Source organism: Muscardinus avellanarius, assembly GCF_963383645.1.
Source record: "Muscardinus avellanarius genome assembly, chromosome: 5".
In the NCBI taxonomy this organism is placed as follows: Eukaryota; Metazoa; Chordata; class Mammalia; order Rodentia; family Gliridae; genus Muscardinus; species Muscardinus avellanarius.
This window is the reverse complement of record NC_137790.1, coordinates 11,730,012-11,754,400: the sequence shown is the minus strand read 5'-3', so window position 1 is coordinate 11,754,400 and position 24,389 is coordinate 11,730,012. Positions and strand designations below refer to the sequence as shown.

The 24,389-nt window shown below is 44.0% G+C and overlaps 2 protein-coding genes across 5 annotated transcripts in view; one reads left to right on the top strand and one right to left on the bottom strand.

The window, feature by feature from the left end:
- GART (phosphoribosylglycinamide formyltransferase, phosphoribosylglycinamide synthetase, phosphoribosylaminoimidazole synthetase) overlaps positions 1-9,035 on the bottom strand; it is a gene marked incomplete at its 3' end in the record, with an annotated part of 39,528 nt that extends 30,493 nt beyond the window's left edge. The window contains exons 1-4 of the mRNA XM_080696130.1: positions 8,911-9,035; positions 4,763-4,964; positions 3,116-3,211; positions 1,661-1,835 (exon numbers count right to left, since the gene is read on the bottom strand). Coding sequence (XP_080552256.1) covers positions 1,661-1,835; positions 3,116-3,211; positions 4,763-4,907 — 416 coding nt within the window. The 5' untranslated portion in view covers positions 4,908-4,964; positions 8,911-9,035. The remainder of the gene's footprint in view (positions 1-1,660; positions 1,836-3,115; positions 3,212-4,762; positions 4,965-8,910) is intronic.
- The window catches only part of SON (SON DNA and RNA binding protein), a gene marked incomplete at both ends in the record, with an annotated part of 37,284 nt that continues 21,916 nt past the window's right edge, over positions 9,022-24,389 (top strand). For 3 of the 4 annotated variants that reach the window (XM_080696125.1, XM_080696126.1, XM_080696127.1), the window contains 3 exons: positions 9,022-9,098; positions 13,348-13,514; positions 17,364-23,312. In XM_080696125.1, coding sequence (XP_080552251.1) covers positions 9,022-9,098; positions 13,348-13,514; positions 17,364-23,312 — 6,193 coding nt within the window. The remainder of the gene's footprint in view (positions 9,099-13,347; positions 13,515-17,363; positions 23,313-24,389) is intronic. The other variant, XM_080696128.1, reaches the window with a different exon arrangement.

Sequence of the window (24,389 nt, the reverse complement as noted above, 5' to 3'; positions counted from 1 at the left end):
AAGAGCAACTTTTAACATCCAATAAGCCTTTACTACACAAATTTTAAAATGTTTTAGGCTTTTGTAATAATATTTCATAACAACAACTGAAGCAGAAAAAAAAATCCTCATCATTCTAATGGCATTCAGAAATTATTTTCTGCAAGGATTTCTTTTCTTATACATTCCTCTAGAGTTGTGATCACACGGTATATAGAATTTTGCTTTTTCCACTTATAGTGAGATGTAGGCAAAACCTTGGAATAAGAAGCAGAGGTATAGGATACGGAATCATCTTTAAGACAGAAAGCAGTGAATCTCACTTAAAGGTGTATCCATATGAAAACTGATATAAGTATGGACACACACTGAGCACTTCTGGAAGCACACCTAAGAAACTATGGAATAGGACTGCGGATCTGCAAGGAGAGCTACCCAAAGTAAGCAACAAAACTGTTACTTACCCAAGGCATCTGGCTACTAGGAAATAATAATATTCAGTGTCTAAGAAACCCTGTAGGATGAAGAATGAATAAAGCATGAACTTGACACAACCGAAGGAAAATATAGTAGGTAGCAGGAACGTCGATAACAACAAAAAGGGGGCAGAAGATGTCTATCGACGTCCACTAAATATTCAATGTTTTCCAGATAGAGGTGTTATGGTTAGATACAGAATGTCCCCTGAAAGGCTCAGGTAGTGATGCTCAGAACTGATATAATTAAGTCCTGCAGGTTGCAATGGTGTGTCTGGGAGGTGGGCCTGTGGTGTGGCCGGAGGGGCTGGCTCGTAACCTGGAAGCTGCTTGCTTGCTCTCCTGCTTCAGGCCTGCGAGGAGGGGACTTACCCTCTCCCTCTCTGCTTCCTGCTACCAAGCCCTGAGCTCCGCAGACCAGGCCCCACTTAGCCTGGTGGAATCGACAGAACTGTGAGCAAATAAATCCTCCCTTCTCTTAGTTTATGTTTAGTTGTTTTGGATTACAGCAGTGACAGTGTTGATTGAAATGATAAAATTTAGAAAGGTTAATTTTAAGATTTAAAATGGAATAATGGTAGGGACCAACTGATGATTTTTTGCTCTTAATTATTTATGATAAAAATCAATAAACATTCTTTTGAAATGCAGCTGTATTTGTCAATGTGGCTGTGAAAAGAGAATGACTTGCAAAACCAGTATATTTTAAGCCTGGTATGGTGGCGCACGCTTGTAATCCCAGCATTTGGGAGGCTGAGACAGGAAGATTGCGGTTCAAAGACAGCCTCAGCTACTACTTAGTGAGGCCCTTCGCCACTCAGTGAAACCCTGTTTCAAAATAAAGAATAAAAAAATAGGGCTGGGGGTATAGCTTGGAGGTAGAATGCCCCTGGGTTCTATTAAAAAAAAAAAAAAAAAAAAAACCAACCCAGTATATTTTCTCCCTAGGAACTACTCAATAATAAATGCCAGAATTTCATCTTTTTATAAGGCTACAGTATTACATAAACTACATTTGCATGGAATCTCATCTTATTTTGGTGTTGGAGAAAGGTAACTTACCTAATGTTTACTGAGAACTTTTCTTCCATAATAATCTTACTATAAATTTATAATAGCCTAAGAACCAGGCATTATTATTGTAACATAAATGTGACTTTATATCTTTTAAAACAGCAGCCTTTCACAGGCAGCCTTCTACCTGCCTCATAATGAAGCTGCAAGCCTCTTCAGGTTTGGTGAAAGCTCTCCACTGTGCCGTGGGGATTCCATGTCGGTCCATAAACTCTTTGGCGAACTTTTTGCTGGACTCTAGCTGAGCTGCTTCTGCGGTGGGGCCAAAGCATCGCACTCCTGCAGAGGTCAGGTCTCCTACAATTCCTAGAGATGCAAATGGTTGCTTAGGTACCCAGGATGTGAACCAGGATTAGACTAAATCCACATTAGATAAGGTAGATGCCTGGCAGAAGTTGAGAGCTACATTTTTAATGTTGTCTACTATTTATAAATACGTTACTAAGAGATTGAAATCGGACAAAAGAGCCAGGCAGAGCAGCAAGGTCCTATAATCCCAGCTACTAGGGAGGTCAAGGTAGGACTGCTAAGTCCACAAGATTGAACCACACTAGGCAACACAGTGAGACATAATTTTAAAAAAGCCGAGTGTGGTGGGGCACACCTGTAATCAGAGTACTTTAGAGGCTGAGACAAGGAAATCATAAGTTTGAGGCCAGTCTTGGCAAATTAACAAGAACCTGTGTAAAAATAAAAATATAAAAAGGGACATGGGTGCACCTCAGAGGTAGAATGCCCCTAGGTTTAATTCCCAGTACCAAAAAAGAAAAAAAAAAAAAAAAAAAAGCCTAGAGTGATGGTACAACACCTATAATATCATTACTTTGGAGGGTGATATAGGAGAATTGCAGGTTCAAAGCGGGCCTAAGCAGCAAGACTTTAAAAATAAGAAAATAGGGTGGAGGGGTGTACCTTGGAGATACAATGCCCCTGGGCTCAATACCCAGGATTAAAAAGAAATAATAATGAAAAAGATTTAGTGCTGGGCATAGTGACACATGTCTATAATCCCAGTACTTGGGAGGCTGAGACAGGAGGATGGCAGTTTTGGGATCCTCACTAAGCCTCAGCAACTTAGTGAGATCTTGTTCCAAAATAAAACATAAAATACAGCTGGGGGTATAGCTCAGAGGTAGAACACCCCTGGGTTCAATTCTGTTACAACAACAACAACAACAACAACAACAACAACAACAACAACTTAGAATCAATAAATTTTAAGAGGGTGAAAGTTCTTTTTTCAGCACCACATTAAATCCTCATCTGTAAATTGTGGGTGGTGGTGCAAGCTCGTAATCCCAGCCATTTGAGAGGCTGAGATAGGAGGATCACGGTTCACAGACAGCCTCAGCTACTTAGTGAGGTCCTTTGCAACTCAGTGAGGCCGTGTTTCCAAATAAAGAATAAAAAATAGGGGTGTGGGGTGTAGCTTGGAGGTAGAATGTTCCTGGGTCCTGTCCCCAGTACCGCAAAAAAGAAAAAAAAATATCTTCATCTGTAACAGATACAATAATTGCCTCTAGAGATATGATTCTAGCAAAGATATTCTCTTATTTGCCTTTTTAATAAATAGAAATGAACTTTACCAGCTGCCAGAGGTGCCTCTGGTCCGACAACTACAAATTCGATGTTCTCATCTTTGCAGAACCGCACGAGGGCAGCGTGATCACTGACCGAGACGGCTGTGAACAGAAAACACCAAGACAGCCTGTTTGTTAACCAGTAAACTAAGTACTGTACACGCCTGCCTGTTCACTGCTGGTTTTCTTCCATGGGTACAAACGGTAAATTTCACCATGAGCAATTCAGAATAGAGGGCGTTAGGCTAAGCAACAATGCTCAGATGACAGCTCTCTCTATCGACAATTAAGTGATGAAACTGTCAGTCAACTCACCCAAACCTATAAACCGTGGCTGTCTACGTCACCAGGATTGACTTAGAGCATACAAGCAAACCATACAAAGTACTCAGAAGTTGGGGCTTAATATCATCCATTCAAGATTTACTGAGGCCCACTGTTTTAGGTTATTGCCACAGGCACTGCCTGGCATTAAAATGTTAACACAAATAGGGTCCTTAGGCTTAGGATGCTTATAATCCACCATGAAAATGTTGGAAATTAAACACACAAACAAAAGGCAAATATGAGACTTGATATGAGGTGAACTGGGAGGTGATTTCTGGTTGAGACAGGGTCTCCAAGGCAGAACAATCTAAGCTAAGAAATGCATAATGATTTTAAGCCAGATGCAATTCTTGTCTTCAAGTGCAGAGAAGGTCAGGTTCTCAGTATAAAGAAACTGCCCGAGCATATTAATGATGGAGGTCCATGCACCTTGGATTAATAGCTCCAAACACAGGTAGGCTGAGCTAGGCCAATTAAATCAACGTGGCAGAGGGCAACAAGAGGACACCCCTAACCTCAGTAGCTCAAGACAATTTGGGAGATTCACATGGGCTTATTGGTATGACCTCAGTTGTATGTAGATAAAATGTGCTGGTTCTTCAAAACACAAACACAGTATCTTGCCTCCAGAGATAAGATCCCAGGAAAAAGGTACTTTCTTATTTGTATTTAAGAAAAAATCATTTTCAGTATTAAATTACATGCAATTATGTCCTCCCAGTGTGTGGTGTGTTAGTTCTATGTTGTTCTGTCCATGTATCTCACATGCCATGTAGGGATTCTGCACACACAGAGCAAATGAAGACAGAAACGTTTCTTGCCCTCCTAGAGTTTACGTCCTAGGGATTATATTCTAGTGCGGGTTGGGAGAAGGACGGGGATGGACTATAGAAAAGTAAAAATAGTACAGGTTCAGAAAAGGTTTTCATTCTTACCACTCAAAGAAGTCTCAAAGGGCTGAGATCTACTATGAAGTTATAATCGCTTACATACGGTAGTACTGTGAGACTTTCATTTCCAAAAATACACATAAAAATGCATTTAACCTATATTAGGTAATTGATGCCTTTTTAATTGGTAAAGGTAATCAATGAATGTATTTTATAAGGTTTAAAATTATTTAAGATAAGAAAAAGCCACATTGTGAACAGGATACCTAGAGTTTACAAAAGGCAAACATGCTAATTGCAACATAAAATTTAAAGTTAAATCACCCAAACTTGAATGTTCACTGTCCTCTATTATTACCGTTATTATTATGAAGGACAGATAAGATTGGCAACTTATTAACAGATAGTGTTATTCTGTACTTTCAAACATGATTACCAATATTCGAAATCTTTCCTGAGCAGGCAGTGCCTGCATTTCCTGGGGCAACCAGCACTTGTTTGACATGATGGGACCGTGCAAGCTTCCAGGCCAGAGCGTGCTCCCGTCCTCCGCTGCCAATCACGAGCACTCGGGCTGCCATTGTTGTCTGCAAAGCAGGAATTCAAAAGGAAAACAAAACCTGTAAGAAGAAAGCCAGCTTGTTTAGAATGCAGAGACTTCAGAAATCATATTTTCTGCCAGGTGCGGTGGGGCACAGGTTCGAGGTCAGCCTCAGCAATCAGTGAGGCTTGCATCAACAATGAGTCCCTGTTTAAAGAGAAAAAGGGAGGCAGGAGGGTAGCCTGGAGGTAGAATGCCCCAGATTCAATCTCCAGAACCACACACACACACACACACACACACACACACACACACACACACAAATTCTAAATATGACAATAATTTGTATTCATACAAATGATATTTTCACCCAGAAATTCATTTTTGAAAAATTGAGATATGCAATTTAAAAAATGTAGCGAGTAGAAACTTAATCCAACTACAGTGCTAAGAGGTAGGGCTACCCAGGCATGGTGTCGCATGCTTGTAATTCTAGCATTTGGGAGGCTGAGAAAGGAGGATCGCAATTCTTGGACAGCCTCAGCTACATAATGAGGCCCTCTGCAACTTAGTAAGCTCTGCTTCAAAATAAAGAATAATTAAAAAAAAAAAAAGAAAAAAAAATAGGGCTGCGGGGTGTATTGTGGAGGTAAAATGCCCCTGGGTCCCAGCCCCAGTACTATTAAAAAAAAAAAAAAAAAAAAGAAGAAAGAAAAGAAAAGAAGAAAGAAGTAGGGGCTTTAGGAGTTGATTATGTTTAGCTAAGGTCACCAGAGTGGAGCCCCAGAGTTGGTTTTCACCTAAGGGCGAGAGACCAGACACACAGACGTGCGCGAGGTTCTCTTGTGCGATGCTCTGTGCAACTTAAGGAAGCCTTTCACCAGTGGAACCCCGTGATCTCGTACCTCTAGAACCGTGAACCCAAACAAACCTCTTTTCTTTATAACATCCTCGGTCTGTAGTATTATAATTAAGAGAAAACAGATAAATGTAGCCCTGTATCTGAGAAATAATCTCCCTTCTGTGGCTTCACTTTTAGAAGATTTATAGTCATTAAATCTCAATAAAAAATGAATCTTGAGGTTTTATTTTATTTTTTTGTAGCTCTAAGGATTGAATCTAGGGGCATTCTACCTCAGAGCTACATTCTCAGTCCTTTTTATTTTTAAACAGGGTCTTGCTAAATTGCTGAGAGTCCCTACTTGCGGAGGCTGTCCTCATACCTGCAACCCTCCTGTCTCAGCCTCCCGAGTACTGGAATTACAAGCATGCACAATCAAACTTGGCTCAAAACATTATTGCCCCCCAACCATTCTTATATTTAGTGGGCCGTACAAAAACTGGTAGTAGAAAGATTTGGCATGTGGATCATAGTTTGTTGACCCCCGAGTTAAGAAGTTTGTGCGGCATGTTATAAATCTGGTAGAGGAGATAAGAAAACAAATCTGAACACAACATACTAGTTCTGACATTTGTGTGTACCCTGGCTATGTCACGATTGAAACTACATTTACATATTAGTGCAATTTATAACAGTCAGTACTGTAAATGCTAACTGGTTATAATTACTTCTTTTACTAAGTTGATACTTTAGGAATAGAAACAAGTTATCAAATCATTACCTTAATTATAATTACTTCTTTTACCTAGGCTGATACTTTTGGGAAACAAGTTATCAAATCATAACCTTAATTATAAATATTTCTTTTCTTAGGTTGATACTTTAGGAACAGAAATGGTTACCAATTAGTTACATTAATAAAGGGGGGGGGGAGGCTGGGGGCTTGGCTCAGTAGTAGAGAATTTAGTATGCAAGCAGCTGGGGATCAATCCCCAACACCAAAAAATAAGATTCTTGTCACATTAACTGATTAATTTTCAAAAGACATTTAAAGAAAAGTTTAAGCTGACAATATAAAAACAAACATTTTCTGAGTACTTACCTCATGGCAGGTGCCATTCTAAATGCTTTTCGTGACCTACCTCATTTCATTTTTCCAAGATTTATTTATTTATTTATTTATTTATTTTCCAAGATTTTTAATGAGGTAGATACCATTATCACTGCCACTTCAGGAATAAGAGATACAAGCCCAGAGAGGTTCTATAGCTTATAACTTGCTGTTGGCCACACAGGTAAGTGGGTGTCTCACCTGTATTCTACCTGAAGCCCTTTTGCTTCAGGGACTTTCCTCATAAGAACTGAGATATTACAAGTTTGATAAAAGACAAATTACAGTCTCAGAAGGAAAAAAGCTAACTTAGCTCAGTGTAAAATAGACATTTTGCATGCCATCACGACTGAAATACCTCAACCACATCTTTAAATCTACAGAAAATATTACACATTTAGTTTGGAGAGGGCGGTAGAGTAAGCTAAGTCTCCCGCCGACTATAGACAGAGTCGCTGAAACATCAGGACCAGCTACCAGGAAGATACCCGCGGGAGTAGTAGTTAGGAGGCCTGGGTTCCAGAAGCACAATGCCTCCACTCAACTGGCTGGGAAACCTAGGGTTTTTGGTACTGGGGATGGAACCCAGGGCCATTTTACCTTCGAGCTACATCCCCAGCCCCATTTTTTTATTCTCTATTTTGAAACAGGCTCTAAGTTGCCGAGGACCTAAGTAGCTGAGGCTGTCCTCAAACCGCGATCCCCCAGTCTCAGCCTCCCGAATGCTGGGATTACAAGCGTGCGCCACCACGCCTGGCTTTGGGCTTGTCATTTGGAGGGGTGACTTAGGAGAACAAGTGAGCCAGGAAAAGCCATTGAATAAAGCAGAAACCTAATACAAAAGTAGACCAAATAATCTGCGAGCGACAGTAGATCCATAACGAAAAAGCGATAAAATAAGCACATCGGTTTAGGGCTTTGGTCCAAAACAGCACAAGGATAAAGACCTGGGGGGCTTTGTCAGGCACGGCGGCGCGCGCCTGCGATCCCGGTCCTTGGGAGGCTGAGGCAGGAGGATGGCGCGGGTTCGAAGCCAGCCTCAGCTACTTAGTGAGGCTCTCAGCAACTCAGTGAGACCCTGTTTCCAAATAAATGAATATAAAATAGGTCTGGGAGTGTAGCCTGGAAGTAGAAAAGCCCCTGGGTTCCACCCCCAGGACCACACACACACATAAAATGAACACAACAAGGCTAGCAGGGCAAGCGACAGCTCACATGGCAACCTCCGTGAACAGTGAGCAGCACGTGCCCCCCCCACACACACACCCGTATTTAAAAGCCAGACGACAATGTCTACCGTGCGGCCGGTTTCTGCAGCCTCCCTGGGATCCCGATCCGAGCCCCGAGGCCGGGGGATGGCGGCGGTCGCGGCGGCGGAGCAGCCACGCGCCGGCTCGGGCCGCCCGCCGGAAGTGTCCGGGCCGGCCGCCCGCGGCGGGCGCCGCTCATTGGTCCGCCGGGCCCCGCGGCCGGGAACCGTGGGGCCGGCCCCGTCCCCCTGGGCGCGGCCTCGGCTCGCGGGGACGCGCGACGCTGTCAAGCGGGCGCCACGTCCGCCCGGCCTCCGCTCCTCCCCGAGCCGCGGCCGCCCGAGCCCGGCCGGCGGAGGCCTCGTGACCGCGCGTCCCCCGCGGAGCGGCCGGGCTGGGCACGCAGGGCCGCCTTGCTACCCGAGAAAGCGAGGCCGTGGGAGGGCGGCATCGAAACGTGCTTTTCATAACCACGCCACAGCGGGCCCGGGGCGATGGGTGCTTCCCCGGACACAGCTAGAGGAAACCCGGGTCGTCGCCCTGGGCGACCCTGCGTCCAGTAGCGCGGTGCCTTTTGGCCCTTAACCTCAGTGCGCTTGACCGCTAGGCCGGGCTCCTCCGAGCCCCCCAGCACTGCAGGGGCGAGCCCCGGAGCTGACACAGCGGCCTCCAGAGAGACTTGTGTAATGGCGCCTGCGTCAGACACTAACATGGCGGACTTATTCGTGCGCGGCGCAAACGTCAGCACCTCTCCCCCAGCCGCTCGGGCACCGAGGAGGGGGGCGGCGCCGCGCGCCCTGATTGGCCCGCCCGCGGAGCTGGCCGGCCCGGCCGCTCCTATCAGAGCCAATCAGCAAAGCGAGAGGAGGAATTGGCCGCTGCGCCGCCTCCCGAGGCATGCTGGGAGCCTGGAGGACTAGCGAGGAGGAGTTGAGAGAACGGAGCGGACGCCATGGCGGCCGACATCGAGCAGGTTTTCAGGTCTTTCGTGGTCAGTAAATTCCGGGAAATTCAACAGGAGCTTTCCAGGTAACCGCCCCCCAGACCCTTGTGCTCCCAGCGGGCCGTCGGGGCGGCACCTCGCCTTCCAGGGGCCCTTTCTTCACAGACGCCGTCGTCCCTCGGCTCGGGCCCCGCTACGGCCCCGCCTGGGCCTGGGATCCATTTTCCGGGCCCTCCCCCCGGCCGTCCCCCCGCCGGTTCCCGTTCCCCGAGAACTGGGCCTTTCCCCTTGGCAATCCCCGACTCCTCCGCCGTGAGCCGACGCGCGGCGCCCGCCCTCGCTCCCGCGCGGCGCCCGCGCCCCTTCGGGTCGGGGCGGCCTGGGCGCCCCGGGGCCGGGCCTAGTTCCGCGCTCGGCTCCTCCTCCGGCGCCGCCTTCCCCTCCCCCTCTCCGCCTCCGCCGATTTCGCCGGCCGGTGTCGGGAACCGGAAAGGGTCTCTAACGGCCGTTTCTTGGGTAATCTTAAATCCACTTAATTATTGCGGGCTTCAGGCCGTTTGGGGGTCGGGAGCCATTAATTCTGCTATTCGGGCCCCAGGGCCCCGTGGTTCCCACCAGGCAGCATTCTAATCGAGACTTAAAACGCCTCAGATGAATATTAGCCACTTGATGCAGTATTCGAGAAGAGGGTGGGAGGGGACTTTGAAATGCTAGCGATTACTTAATTTTACCGAGCGGAACGTGAACTTTGTTTATAGGTCTATTTTTTCTTATTACTCGTACTGCCTTGACATATTTGACCAACGCGCTGTTTTTGTTACTGTTGGTAGACGTTACATAGGTTACCCTTGGCTCCGTGAGATTTTAAGGGAAAGGGATTTCCAAAAAAGTGCTTTACTCAGAAAGGATGCTGTTAAGTGGTTTTCTTTATTTTTGCTTTTTATACAATGCGTATTGCTTTAAAGTACAGCGATAGGGAAGGGAACTTGCAAGTAAATATTTGTTCTGAGTTCAAATGCCTTTGCTAATTGTATTTTAAACGATGAGAGTAAGAGCAGTATATGAATCTGAAAGTCAGTTGAAAACGCAGCTTTAAATCGGGTGGCCAAATTAACATACACCTACTGGGGGAGATGATTATGTATTAATGCTAGGAATTTTGCAGAATGCTTTTTAAAATGAGGAATATATGTGCCCACTACATTTTGTGATAGTGCTAGTGCTTTTAGGATGGCAGAAGACCTGAGCTGAGGGAACATTATTGTCCTGAAAACTTTTTTGCAGTGAGTAATGTGTTTGCAATAAGTAATATGCAGTAAGTAATATGTTTGGTCAGTTTAATATGCCTTATTTTTGTAACTTTAGGAGTCATTCTATTAGAAAACGAGTGCTTTTTGGTGTAGAAAATTATAAAACCAGAAAGGAGAATGAAAAACTACCATTTAGTGATTTATGTCCTTTCAGTTTTTCCTTATGCATACAGATGAATGGGTTTTGTGAACATGATCGTTTTGTGTTTTATTGTTTTTCAGACTAATATACTGTGAACAAATTTGTTTATCACAGCCTCAGTTTGGGGAGCATTTTCATGACTGCATGTGATTCTTTTGTAGAAATATATTGTTGAAAAATTTGTTGGTTTAAAAATCTTACTGCTAGCAGGGCGTGGTGGAGCATGCTTGTAATCCACATGCTTGGGAGGCTGAGGCAGGAGAATCGCACAGGTTCGAAGCCAGCCTCAGCTACTTAGTGAGGCTCTCAGCAACTTAGTGAGACCCTGTTTCCAAATAAATTAATATAAAATAGGTCTGGGAGTATAGCCTGGAGGTAGAAAGTCCCTGGGCTCCACCCCCAGAACCACAAAAAAAAAAGGAAAAAAATCCTACTGCTTTTTACTAATTGCAGTTAATATCTTTGTTGCTTGAAGAGGAAATTCTGATTACTTCTTTATAGTTTTTTTTTTGTTTTTCTTTTTTGTGTGTGTGAGTCTGGGGATGGAACCCAGGAGGCATTTGACCTCCAAGCTATACCCCCTGCCCTATTTTTCATTCTTTATTTTGAAACAGGATCTCACTAAGTTGCAGAGGGCCTCACCAGGTAGCTGAGGCTGGCAGTGAACCGTGATCCTCTGGTCTCAGCTTCCCAAAGGCTGAGATTACAAGTATGTGCCACCACGCCTGGCTTATAGGTGTTTTAAAAGTCATACTCTCTTTTGCCGTGTGTGGTGGCACACGCTTGTAATCCCTGTGCTTAGGAGGCAGAGACAGGAGGATTGTGCAGGTTCGAAGCCAGCCTTGCTGGCTTAAGAGACCCTGTTTCCAAATAAAATATAAAATAGGGTCTGGGAATGTAGCCCAGGAGGTAGAAGGGTTCCATCCCCAGTACCACCAAAAAAAGTCATACATTTTTGAAAAATAAAATTAATAATAATTATATATGTGTAAGTGCTTAGGAAGAGTGTAAAGTGTTCCATAAACAAAGTCTGAAAGTATTATTTGAAACAATTTATTACTAGAGAAATATGCAGCTTCTCAAAACATATTAATGCATTATTAGTGTAAAACTATTTAATATTTGCCAAATTAGTAAGCTGTTTTTCCCTTACCTGCTTTTACATTCATCAGTGTTTGGTAATGCTGACATTTGGCTGGGCGTGGCACCTGTAATCCCCTAACTTGGGTGGCTGAGACAGGTGGATCTAAGTTGTGAAGCTAGCCTCAGCAGCTTAGTGAGACTCAGCAAACTGGTGAGATGTTAATAAGGGCTGGGGATATATCAGAGGAAGAATGCCCCTGGATTCAATCCCTAGTACTTTCCAGCCCCCCAAAAACAAGCTTACATATACCTATTATGTTATAGATTTTCTCAAGAGTATTGGCTGTGGTTTTGAATACCAGCTTCACTTCTTAGTAGCCTTGTATATCCCTTCAGCTAAGCTTCTTCTCTGTGCCTCATATCCTTCGTTTATAAAGTAAAAAATGGTGATCTTAGATTTACTAGGGTTAAATGAGGTAAAAAATGCAGAGTGATGTGACACTAGTATATCATTCTTTTTTTGTGTGTGTTTGGTACTGAGGATTGAATTCAGGGGTATTCTACCACTGAGCTATACCACCAGCCCTATTTTTTATTTTTATTTTTAAGCAGGGTCTCCTTAGGTTGTTGGTAGTCTACTACTGTCTTCCAACCTATGATCCTTCTCTCTCAGCCTCCCAAGTACTGGGATTTCAAGCTCTACCAGGCCCGGATAGTAAAGAAGTACTTATTAAATGATTCATTGTATAAGAAAATCAAGTGTTTCTTAGCATTTAGTTAACTATTGACTTTTGGCCATTCAGATGCCTTTTTAGGGGGGAGGTGTTACTGGGGATGAACCCAGGGGGATTCTACCTCTGAGATATGCCCAGACCTATTTTATTTTTTATTTGGAAATGGTCTAAGTTGCAGATAGCCTCACTAAGTGCTAAGGCTGGCTTTGAACCTGCGATTCTTCTGTCTCCGCCTCCCAAGTTACTGGGTTTACAAGTATGCACCACCACACACTCTGCTTGGCCATTCAGACTTCTGTCAGGTAGTTGTTTGTGTTTTCAGTTAGCTAAAGTTGAGGTTAAATTAAAATTGAATATGTTGAAATGATTAGATTTTTCAAAATTTTGCAAATTTATATAAAAATGGTTAAGACTTGAATGAGTTCTTCTGGTCCTTTGAGTTGAATGTTAAGCCATCATTTTACTGTTAGGGTAGATAAATTGCCATGTTATATTGCCATGTGAAATTATAGCAGACAATTTTAATAGGAAGGTTTTTGGTAATTAGATATAAACTATATAAATACTATTTCACTTTAAATTTTATGGCATTTTAGTAACAATCTGAATCTGAACAGGGGCTACAAATTAACTCTTTATGACTAACTTTTGAGTCTCTTGATACTGTCTGTTGTGAGCTGTGCAGTGGTTTTATTGTGGCTATAGTTTCTTCAATAATGGTATGTCATCTATTTTTTAATTTGTTATTAGCACTTGTTAATATTTCTACCTGGAGAGAAATGCATATGTAACCCAAAGCTTAAATATGATGGGAATTGTTTCATTTAAAAAGGATTATGCTTATAAACATGGCATTATAGTCTTTCTCATTTTAGAAAACTTTTGGAAATGACAGTGTCCTAGCTATGAATATATAGCATTAAGGAACCACTGTCAATGGTAAGCATCTAAAATAGAAGTACAAAATGTGGACAACATGATGTGTTAATTGAATTGTTAATATTTATGGACTCATTACATGGTGTGAAATTATTAATGAGAGTTTTGAATAACTTTTCTTGTTAAGTGGAAGGAGTGAAGGCCAGCTGAACGGTGAAACGCAAACACCTGTTGAAGGGAACCAGGCAGGTGATACAGGTGCCTCTGCCAGGAGCCTACCGAATGAAGAAATAGTGCAGAAGATAGAGGAAGTGCTTTCTGGGGTCTTAGATACAGAACTACGATACAAGCCAGGTAAGCTGGAGATAAGTATTTCAAAACTTTTGTTTTAAGAGTTTTTCTTTTGAAATTTGAAGGAATAGTATTACTTTAATTTTTGTCTTTGATTGATTCAGTTTTGTATCTCATTGCCAGGATATTTAAATATGGGTTTTCATTGAACAGTCATATGTATCAATTTATTTTATTTTTTGTTGTTCTGGGGATGGAACTCAGGAGCATTCTGCTTCCGAGCTACACCCCCTGCCCTATTTTTTATTCTTTATTTGGAAACAGGGTCTCACTAAGTTGTAGAGTGCCTCACTAAGTAGCTGAGGCTGGCCTCGAACCATCATCCTCCTTTCTCTGCCTCCTGAATTCTGGGATTACAAGTGTGTACCACCAAGTCTGGCTGGAGGTTTTATTTTAAAGCCTAAGTTTAGGGATTGTCTTGTTTGTATATCCACCCAATTTAAAAGTGCAATGAAATTGGGTGTGGTGGTACACACTTAAAATCCCAGTACTTGGGAAAGCTGAGACCAGGAGGATTGCAGGTGCTTTGGACAGTCTCAGCAAGTAGTGCAACTCATAAACCTGGTGAGACCCTGCTTTCAAATAAAAATAAAATAGGACTAAGGGTGTAGCTCAGAGGTAAAGTGTTCCTAATTGAACCTCCCGTGCCACAAAAACAAAAGAAACAAAAATGCAATAAAGAGTCATTGTGGGAATATTGAGCTATTGTGGAATTGATTAAATAATGAAGGATTTATGATTAAATACGAAAATAAGGCATTGTCTTCATTTAGTTGAAGAATTAGGTATGTGATAGATATGGTTTCTCCTTTATAAGTTGCGGGTTTTTTTTTCTTCGTGTGTGTGTGTGTGTGTGTGTGTGTGTTACTGAGGGTGGAACCCAGGGGCTTTTCTACTTCCGATCTATACTCCCAGACCTATTTTATACTTTATTTGGAAGCAGGGTCTCACTAAGTTGCTGAGAGCTTCAGTAGCTGAGGCTGGCCTTGAACCTGTGCCATCCTTCTGTCTCAGCCTCCCAAGTGCTGGGATTGCAAGCATGCGCCACCATGCCTGACTCTTAAGTTACTGTTTTTAAAACACGCTAGCTGGGCATAGTGGTGCAGGCCTGTTATCCCAGTACTTGAGAAGCTGAGGAAGGAGGCTTACAGGTTTGAGGCCAGTCTTGGTAACTTAATGAGACCTTCAGCAACATAGTAAGACCCTGTTTCAAAATAAAATAGGGCTGGGGTATACCTCAGAGGTAGAATGCCCCTAGGTTCAATCCCCAGTACTGAGGGGGGATTAAAAAAAAGAGAGAGATTAGGCACTTTAGCCTTGCTTAGATTTGTGGCTTTAGGAATTGTTTTTGGTTAAAATGTAACTTAACTAATAATTGGTATTGTGAAATAAACAATAGAAAATACTTTTCTTTTGTCGTATGTCTTGTATCATGTGCTGAATAATATCTTTTTATGTTGTGTTAATGGCCAGGGTGTCTTATTCACTTTTTCTGAGATTTCTAGGATTTACCTAATTTAGTGTTGGTTTTAGTGTAAGACCCATCTGGTTGTATAGTGGAATGTAAACCACCTTCTCTCTGATATGCAAATTGAAATGTCTTTTATTTTTTAGGGAACTGGAATCTGGGGATAAAACCCAGAGCCTTGTGCATGCTGGGCAAGTACTCTCCTTGAGCTACATCTCCAGTTACATGTTAAAGGCTATTAAGAATTCCCTCCTCTTTTCTTAGTAATTCTAGAAGAGTCTTCAGGGGAAAATATTTTTATTAGAATGTAATATAGGTATGAGCCGGGCGTGGTGGCTCACGCTTGTAATCCCAGCATTCAGGAGGCTGAGACTGGGGGATCACGGTTTGCGGACAGCCTCAGCTACTTAGTGAAGCTCTCTGCAACTCAGTGAGACCCTGTTTCAAAATAAAGAATAAAAAACAGGGCAGCGGGTATAGCTCTGAGGTTGAATGCCCCGGGTTCCACCCCAGACCTGCAAAAAAAAAAAAAAAAAAGGAATGTAATATAGGTATGAAAAGATGAAATTTGATTTAGATATTTATGTGTTACATTTGTTATACAGATATTTATATTCTGTTTTGAAGCACATATATGCTAGCTGTTGTTCTATGTACTAGCATGATTTAACTTACTTTGTCCTCTAACTTTACATAGTAAGTTGGTAATTTGTCCAAGGTTGTTCATCTACTGGATGATGAACTGATTCAGGATACAAAAGTAGGCATTCTGTTCCAGAGCACTGTGCTATGTTGCTTTGAAAATAACAGTAAAATCATTCTTAAAAATTATATGATGTGAAGCTGGGTATGGTGGTGCATGCTGTAATCCCAGTACTTGGGAGGCCGAGACAGGAGGATCACACAGGTTTGAAGCCAGCCTCAGCTACTTAGTGAGATCCTGTTTCCAAATAAAATATAAAATAGGTCTGCAGGTGTAGCCTGGAGGTAGAAGGCCCCTGGGTTTCATTCCCAGTACCACCAAAATATACATATATTTGTTGTGAGCTGCGTTTGGTGGCACACTCTTGTAATCTCAGTGCTTGGATGGCTGAGACAGGAGAATCACAGGTTCACAGCCATCCTCAGCTACTTAGACCTTTACAGCTTAGATCCTGTTTCAAAATAAAGAATAAGCTGGGCGTGATGGCGCATGCTTGTAATCCCAGCACTTTGGGAGGCTGAGACCGGAGGATCTCTGTTCGCAGCCAGCCTCTTAGTGAGGCCCTCCGTGTCTTAGTGAGATACTGTTTCAAAATAAAGAATAAAAAATAGGGCAGGGGGTGTAGCTTGGAGGTCGAATGCCCCTGGGTTTCATCCCCAGACCTGCCAAAAAAGAAAAAAAAAGAGAAGAAAAGAATAAAAAATATGGTTTGGAGGTATAGCTCAGAAGTAGAATACCTCGGGTTCCATCCCTAGTACTGCAAAAAAAAAAAAAAAATTTGATGTGGAACAATTATAACAAATATGAAATATATTCATTGATAGATGCAGTTTAAAAACCATTTGTTACAATTTGAGAACTGCAGAAAATCATTTTAATAGGATTTATTAAAACCATTTCTTGAACCGGGCATTATGGCACATACCTGTTCCCAGTACTTGGGTGCGGAGACAGGAGGATCACAGGTTCAAGCCTAGCACCAGTAACTTAGGTTCTTAGCAACTAAGGTAGACCCTGTTTGAAAATAAAATAAAACTGGGGCTTGTGGTATAGCTCAGAGGTAGAACACCTCTGGGTTCAATCACCAGTACACAAAAGAAACCAAAATAACACCTTCTTTTTTTTTCTTTTTAATGTGGTGCTGGTGAGTAGACCCAGGGCTTTGTGCTTGCTGAAAGTAAGGATATTTTGTAATGAGTTTCTTTTTTTATATTTTATTTATTTTTTTTTTGATACCGGCGATGAAACCCAGGGGCATTGTACCTCTGAGCTACACCCCCAGCCCTATAATTTATTTATTTATTTTTAGTGTTTTTATTTTTGAAACGGTCTGAGTTTCAACGGTCTGAGTTGCAAAGGGCCTCACTAAGTAGCTGAGGCTGTCCGAAAACAGGGGTCCTACAGTGTCTGCCTCCTGAATGCTGGGATTATAAGCGTGTGCCACCACGCCCGGCTTGTAATGAGTTTATTTTTAACCAAGGATTTAATTGCAGAAAGAAGATTGAAAAAGTCTCACTCTTTAGATTAATTGGTTTATGGGAAATAGTTTGTTTGATAAGTTTCCATTTAACATGAGATATTATACTGTGATGTTTTCATTTGGAATGAGAGTATTGGTTTTTATAATGTATGTCAGTCAACTTTGGAGAGTTTCTGACAAAACTAATTTCCATTATTTCAGACATGAAAGAGGCCTCCAGAAAAAGTAGATGTGTATCTGTACAAACAGATCCTACTGATGAAATTCCCACCAAAAAATCAAAGAAACATAAAAAGCACAAAAACAAAAAGAAGAAAAAGAAGAAAGAAAAAGAAAAAAAATATAAAAGACAGCCAGATGAATCTGAGTCAAAGCCGAAATCTCATCATGATGGGAGCATAGATTTAGAAGCTGATTCACTTTTAAAGTTTGATTCTGAACCTTCAGCAATGGCACTGGAGCATCCTGTAAGAGCATTTGGCCTACCTGAATCCAGTGAATCCCCTGCAGTTGTGTTCGAACCTCCAGTGGTATCAATGGAGGTTTCAGAGCCACACATCTTAGAAACTCTGAAGCCAGCTCCAAAAACTGTAGAAGTTGCCCTTGGATCTACATCAGTAATCTCAGAGCAGTCAGAGCAGTCTGTGGCAGTAACATCGGAACCATCTGTGACAAAGATTATGGATTCCTTTGTACCAGTGCCTACTTCAAAGGTAGGGCTGAAGTCATCAGAGCCAGTTGTAACATCAGTGGAGTATCAGATGAAGTCTGTGCTGAAATCTTGGGAAAGCACATCTCCAGAACCATCAAAGAGCAAGTTGGTAGAGCCCCCAGTAGCAAAAGTACTAGAGCCATCAGAAACCCTTGTGATAGCATCAGAGACACCTACTGAGGTGCACCCTGAACCAAGCACATCAACAACAATGGATTTTCCAGAGTCATCTGCAACTGAAGCGCTAAGATTGCCAGAGCAGCCTGTAGAAGCACCATCGGAGATTGCAGATTCATCCATGACAAGACCGCAGGAGATGCTGGAGCTGTCTAAGACCACAGCGCTGGAGCTTCCGGAGTCGTCGGTGGCCTCAGCGCTGGAGTTGCCGGGGCCACCTGCGACCTCCATGCGGGAGTTGCAGGGGCCCCCTGTGACTCCAGTGCTGGAGTTACCTGGGCCCTCTGCTACTCCAGTGCCAGAGTTGTCTGGGCCCCTTTCTACCCCAGTGCCCGAGTTGCCCGGGCCCCCTGCGACTGCAGTGCCTGAGTTGCCGGGGCCCTCTGTGACACCAGTGCCACAGTTGTCACAGGAATTGCCAGGGCCTCCAGCACCATCCATGGGGTTGGAGCCACCACAGGAGGTACCAGAGCCACCTGTGATGGCACAGGAGTTGCCAGGGCTGCCTGCAGTGTCAGCAACAATAGAATTGCCAGGGCAGCCTGCAGTAACGGTAGCAATGGAGTTGACCGAACAGCCTGTGACGACGACAGAGTTCGAGCAGCCTGTGGGGATGACGACGATGGAACATCCTGGGCATCCTGAGGTGACAACGGCAGCAGGGTTGCTGGGGCAGCCTGAGGCAACGATGGTGCTGGAGTTGCCAGGACAGCCAGTGGCAACAACAGCGCTGGAGTTACCTGGGCAGCCTTCGGTGACTGGGGTGCCAGAGTTGCCAGGGCTTTCTTCGGCAACTAGGGCACTGGAGTTGTCAGGGCAGTCTGTGGCGGCTGGGGCACTAGAGTTGCCTGGGCAGCTGATGGCAGCTGGGGCACTGGAGTTCTCGGGGCAGTCTGGGGCAGCTGGAGCACTGGAGCTTTTGGGGCAGCCTCTGGCAACAGGGGTGCTGGAGTTGCCAGGGCAGCCTGGGGCGCCAGAGTTGCCTGGGCAGCCTGTGGCAACTGTGGCGCTGGAGATCTCTGTTCAGTCTGTGGTGACAACATCGGAGCTGTCAACGATGACCGTGTCGCAGTCCCTGGAGGTGCCCTCGACGACAGCGCTGGAATCCTACAATACGGTAGCACAGGAGCTGCCTACTACATTAGTGGGGGAGACTTCTGTAACAGTAGGAGTGGATCCCTTGATGGCCCAAGAATCCCATATGTTAGCTTCTAACACCATGGAGACCCATATGTTAGCATCCAACACCATGGACTCCCAGATGCTAGCGTCCAACACCATGGACTCCCAGATGCTAGCGTCCAACACCATGGACTCCCAGATGCTAGCCTCTAGTACCATGGACTCCCAGATGCTAGCCTCTAGCACCATGGACTCCCAGATGTTAGCGTCTAGCACCATGGACTCCCAGATGTTAGCCACCAGCTCCATGGACTCCCAGATGTTAGCCACCAGCTCCATGGACTCCCAGATGTTAGCCACCAGCTCCATGGACTCCCAGATGTTAGCCACCAGCTCCATGGACTCCCAGATGTTAGCAACCAGCTCCATGGACTCTCAGATGTTAGCAACCAGCTCCATGGACTCTCAGATGTTAGCAACCAGCTCCATGGACTCCCAGATGTTAGCAACTAGTTCTATGGATTCCCAGATGTTAGCGTCTGGCACTATGGATTCTCAGATGTTAGCTTCTGGCACCATGGATGCTCAGATGTTAGCTTCTGGCACCATGGATGCCCAAATGTTAGCATCTAGCACCCAGGATTCTGCTATGTTGGGTTCAAAATCTCCAGATCCCTATAGGTTAGCTCAGGATCCTTACAGGTTAGCTCAGGATCCGTATAGGTTGGGTCATGACGCTTACAGGTTAGGTCATGATGCTTACAGATTAGGACAGGACCCCTATAGATTAGGCCATGATCCCTACAGACTAACTCCTGATCCCTATAGGATGTCACCTAGACCCTATAGAATAGCACCCAGGTCTTACAGAATAGCGCCTAGGCCATATAGGTTAGCACCTAGACCCCTGATGTTAGCATCTAGACGTTCTATGATGATGTCCTATGCTGCAGAACGTTCCATGATGTCATCTTATGAACGCTCTATGATGTCTTATGAGCGGTCTATGATGTCTCCTATGGCTGAACGCTCTATGATGTCAGCCTATGAGCGCTCTATGATGTCAGCTTATGAGCGGTCTATGATGTCTCCTATGGCTGAGCGCTCTATGATGTCAGCTTATGAGCGCTCTATGATGTCAGCATACGAGCGCTCCATGATGTCCCCGATGGCTGATCGATCTATGATGTCCATGGGTGCCGACCGTTCTATGATGTCATCGTATTCTGCTGCTGACCGTTCTATGATGTCATCGTACTCTGCTGCTGACCGCTCTATGATGTCATCTTATACTGATCGTTCAATGATGTCTATGGCAGCTGATTCTTACACTGATTCTTACACTGATACATATACGGAGGCATATATGGTGCCACCTTTGCCTCCCGAAGAGCCACCAACAATGCCACCATTGCCACCTGAAGAGCCACCAATGACACCACCATTGCCTCCCGAGGAACCACCAGAAGGGTCAACATTATCCACTGAGCAGTCGACATTAACAGCTGAAAATACTTGGCCTACAGAGGTGGCAACATTACCTTCTGAAGAATGTGTATCACAACCTGAGCCTCCTGTGAGTCAGAGTGAGATTTCAGAGCCTTCAGCGATGCCTACTAATTATTCAGTGTCGGGATCAGAGCCCTCAGTGTTAGCATCAGAGGCTGTTGTGACTGTTCCAGAAACCCAACTAGAGCTAGAGTCTTCAGTTACGTCAACACCTGTTGAGTCTGCTGTAGTAGCAGCAGAACATGAAACTGCTCCAGAGAGACCAGTGGCTTGTACTTTATCCGAAACTCCCAGGTCAGCTGAACCAACTATGTTAACATCAGAGCCTCCTATTTTGTCAGAGACAGCAGAAACATTTGATTCCATGAGAGCTGCAGGACATGTTGCCTCAGAGGTATCTATGTCCCTGCTGGAACCAGCAGTATCTATTCCTGAGCCAGCAGAGAGCAATCTGGAGCAGCCATCCGTGGCTGGCCCCGTACCTCCACCACCTGTGGTGGCTGTCCCATCACCACCTGCTGTGGTTGTCCCAGCGCCTTCTGCCCTAGCTGTTCCTGTATCTCCTGCCCTGGCTGTCCCTGTACCTCCTGTGGCTGTGACAGAGCCTTCTGCTTTGGCTGTCCCAGAGCCACCTGCTGTGGCTGAGCTTGAACTGCCAGCTGTGGCTGAGGCAGAGCATGGAACCATTCCTGTGTCAGTTGGTCCTGCCCTGGAGCCTCCTGTCCCTGCCTTGGAACCAGCAGCATCAGTCCTTCAGCCCACTATGATTGTTTCAGAACCATGTGTTTCTGTCCAGGAGGCCACTGTGACAATTTCAGAGCCTGCTGTAATGGTTTCAGAGCAGACTCAAGTACTAGCAACTGAGATGGCTTTAATGTCTACACCAGTGATAGTGGAGTCTAGTGTTATGTCATCACATGTTATGAAAGGGAGGAATTTACTATCTGGGGAACAAAGTTTTGCTCAAGAGTTTGGTATGCAGGAGATTCCTTTGCAGTCAGGTGAAGAGCCACATACTGAAGGACACCTGAAAAGTGACTCTTATGAAAGTGAGCATGGTATAAATACAGATCTTAATACAAACAGTCATTTAGTTGCTAAAGATATGGAACACAATACAGTATGTCCTCCTAGCACTGGTCCTGTTGGTGAAATTGGTGAAGAGAAGATTTTGCCCATTGGCGAAACTAAGCAATGCACAATATTGGATACCTTCCCTGGTGTTAGTGCAGCTGATGTAGGAGGAGGAACTCTATCTTCTACTGGTCCTCTTGCTCTGGAACCTGATACAATGGGAACTAATAAGGGCATTGAGTTTGTCACAGCATCTGCTCTCAGTTCACTTAATAAATATGATGAAGTATCTTTAACTACTCAAGATACTGAACATGACATGGTAATTTCCACCAGCCCCAGTGGTAGTAGTGAAGCTGACATAGAAGGACCCTTGCCTGCTAAAGACATTCATCTTGATTTACCATCTAATAATCTAATTAGTAAAATGAGTACAGAAGAACTATTACCTGTGAAAGAGAGTGACCAGACAGCAGTTGATCTCAGCCCTAAAGAAAGTAGTGGGGAAGATAAAGAAGTACCTCTCCCTAATAAAGAATTACAGTCTGATTCAGGGTTTCCTGCCAGCCTTGATGAAATTAATGAAGCAGATTTAGTGAGACCATTACTTCCTAAGGACATGGAACGTCTTGCAAGCCTTAGAGCTGGTATTGAAGGACCTTCACTTCCAAGTGAAGTTGAACGTGATAAATTGGGTGCCAGTCCAGTTGTGACAAGTATACCAGAAAGAGCTTCAGAATCTTCTTCAGAGGAAAAAGATGATTATGAAATTTTTGTAAAAGTTAAGGACACACATGAAAAAAGCAAGAAAAATAAAAACCGTGACAAAGGTGAGAAAGAGAAAAAAAGGGACTCTTCCTTAAGGTCTCGGAGTAAGCGTTCTAAGTCTTCTGAACACAAATCGCGTAAGCGTACCAGTGAGTCTCGTTCTAGGGCAAGGAAGAGATCCTCCAAGTCCAAGTCTCATCGCTCTCAAACACGTTCAAGGTCACGTTCCAGGCGTAGGAGGAGGAGTAGCAGGTCAAGGTCAAAGTCTAGAGGGAGGCGATCTGTATCAAAAGAGAAACGCAAAAGATCTCCAAAGCACAGATCCAAGTCCAGGGAAAGAAAAAGAAAAAGATCAAGCTCCCGGGATAATCGCAAAACGGCTAGAGCTCGAAGTCGAACACCAAGTCGCCGGAGTAGGAGTCACACTCCAAGTCGTCGAAGAAGGTCTAGATCTGTGGGTAGAAGAAGGAGTTTTAGCATTTCTCCCAGCCGAAGGAGCCGCACTCCCAGCCGAAGGAGCCGGACACCCAGCCGAAGGAGCCGCACTCCCAGCCGAAGGAGCCGGACACCCAGCCGAAGGAGCCGGACACCCAGCCGAAGGAGCCGGACACCCAGCCGGCGGAGAAGATCAAGGTCTGTTGTAAGACGACGAAGCTTCAGTATATCACCAGTCAGATTAAGGCGATCAAGAACACCCTTGAGAAGAAGATTTAGTAGATCCCCCATCCGTCGGAAGAGATCCAGGTCTTCAGAAAGAGGCAGATCACCCAAACGCCTAACAGATTTGGGTGAGTAAGCCCTTTAAACTGTAATATTGCAAAAGAGAATGATTTAAACCTGGGTTTTTGTGATCATGAATCAAATGGGATACTTTGGATTATTGCTTTAGATGTGATAAGCCTGTGTTTAGAAAGTACAAGAATAATTGCATGTAATAGTTGAGAAGACCTGCTTTGGAGTATATTAGAACCAAGATTTCTCATGCTTCCTTTTTTATTTTTCTTGAGCCATCTTGCCTTAACTAAAAATGGAAAGCAAAAGCAGATGGAGGCCTGTTAAATTAAAAACAAGGCTACTTAGGCTCCTGCTCTTAAATGTATTCCAACATACCTTTTTGCTAATGAGCAAAATTGTGATGATTCTTATTTAATAAGTTGACCTATCTTAAAATGACAACCTAGAATTATTAAACATTTGTGAAGGTAATTGATTAGTATATTGGTAGTAGAAGTGAGTAGGAAATTTTCTGTTTGGGATTTATTTAACTCAGTGGGTGATATTAGCTTGATAAAGTGAAATTTTTTATTGATAAGGTGAAATTAGATCACAATATGTTCTGTATTTTTAAAATAAATGCTATAGCCTTGTAGTGGTGCTTGCTTGTAATCCCAGTACTTGGGAGGCTGAGACAGGAGGATCTGGATTCGCAGGTAGCGTCAGCTACTCAGTGAGGCTCTCCAAAACTTAGACCCTGTTTCAAAATAAAGAAGAAAAAATTGGGCTGGCGGTGTAGCTCAGAGATAGAATGCCCCTAAGTTTAATTCCTAGCACCACAAAATTAAATAAGTTCTATAAAGCCAGCATGTGGTGCATGCTTATAATACCAGTACATGGAAGGCTGAGATAGGATTGCAGATTCAAAGCCAGCCTCAGAAACGTAGACTCTTAGCAACTTGGTGAGACTCTGTTTCCAAGTATAAAATAGGTCTGGGAGTGGAGCCTGGAGATTGAAGGCCCCTACGTTCTTCAACCCAGTACCACACACAAAAAGAAAAAGAAATTGCTTATACCTTTTACTGATTTTGAATAGTATGCAGAGATGGAAAAAACTCGATGGATGCATGGTTGTCGGCTGGATAATTTGT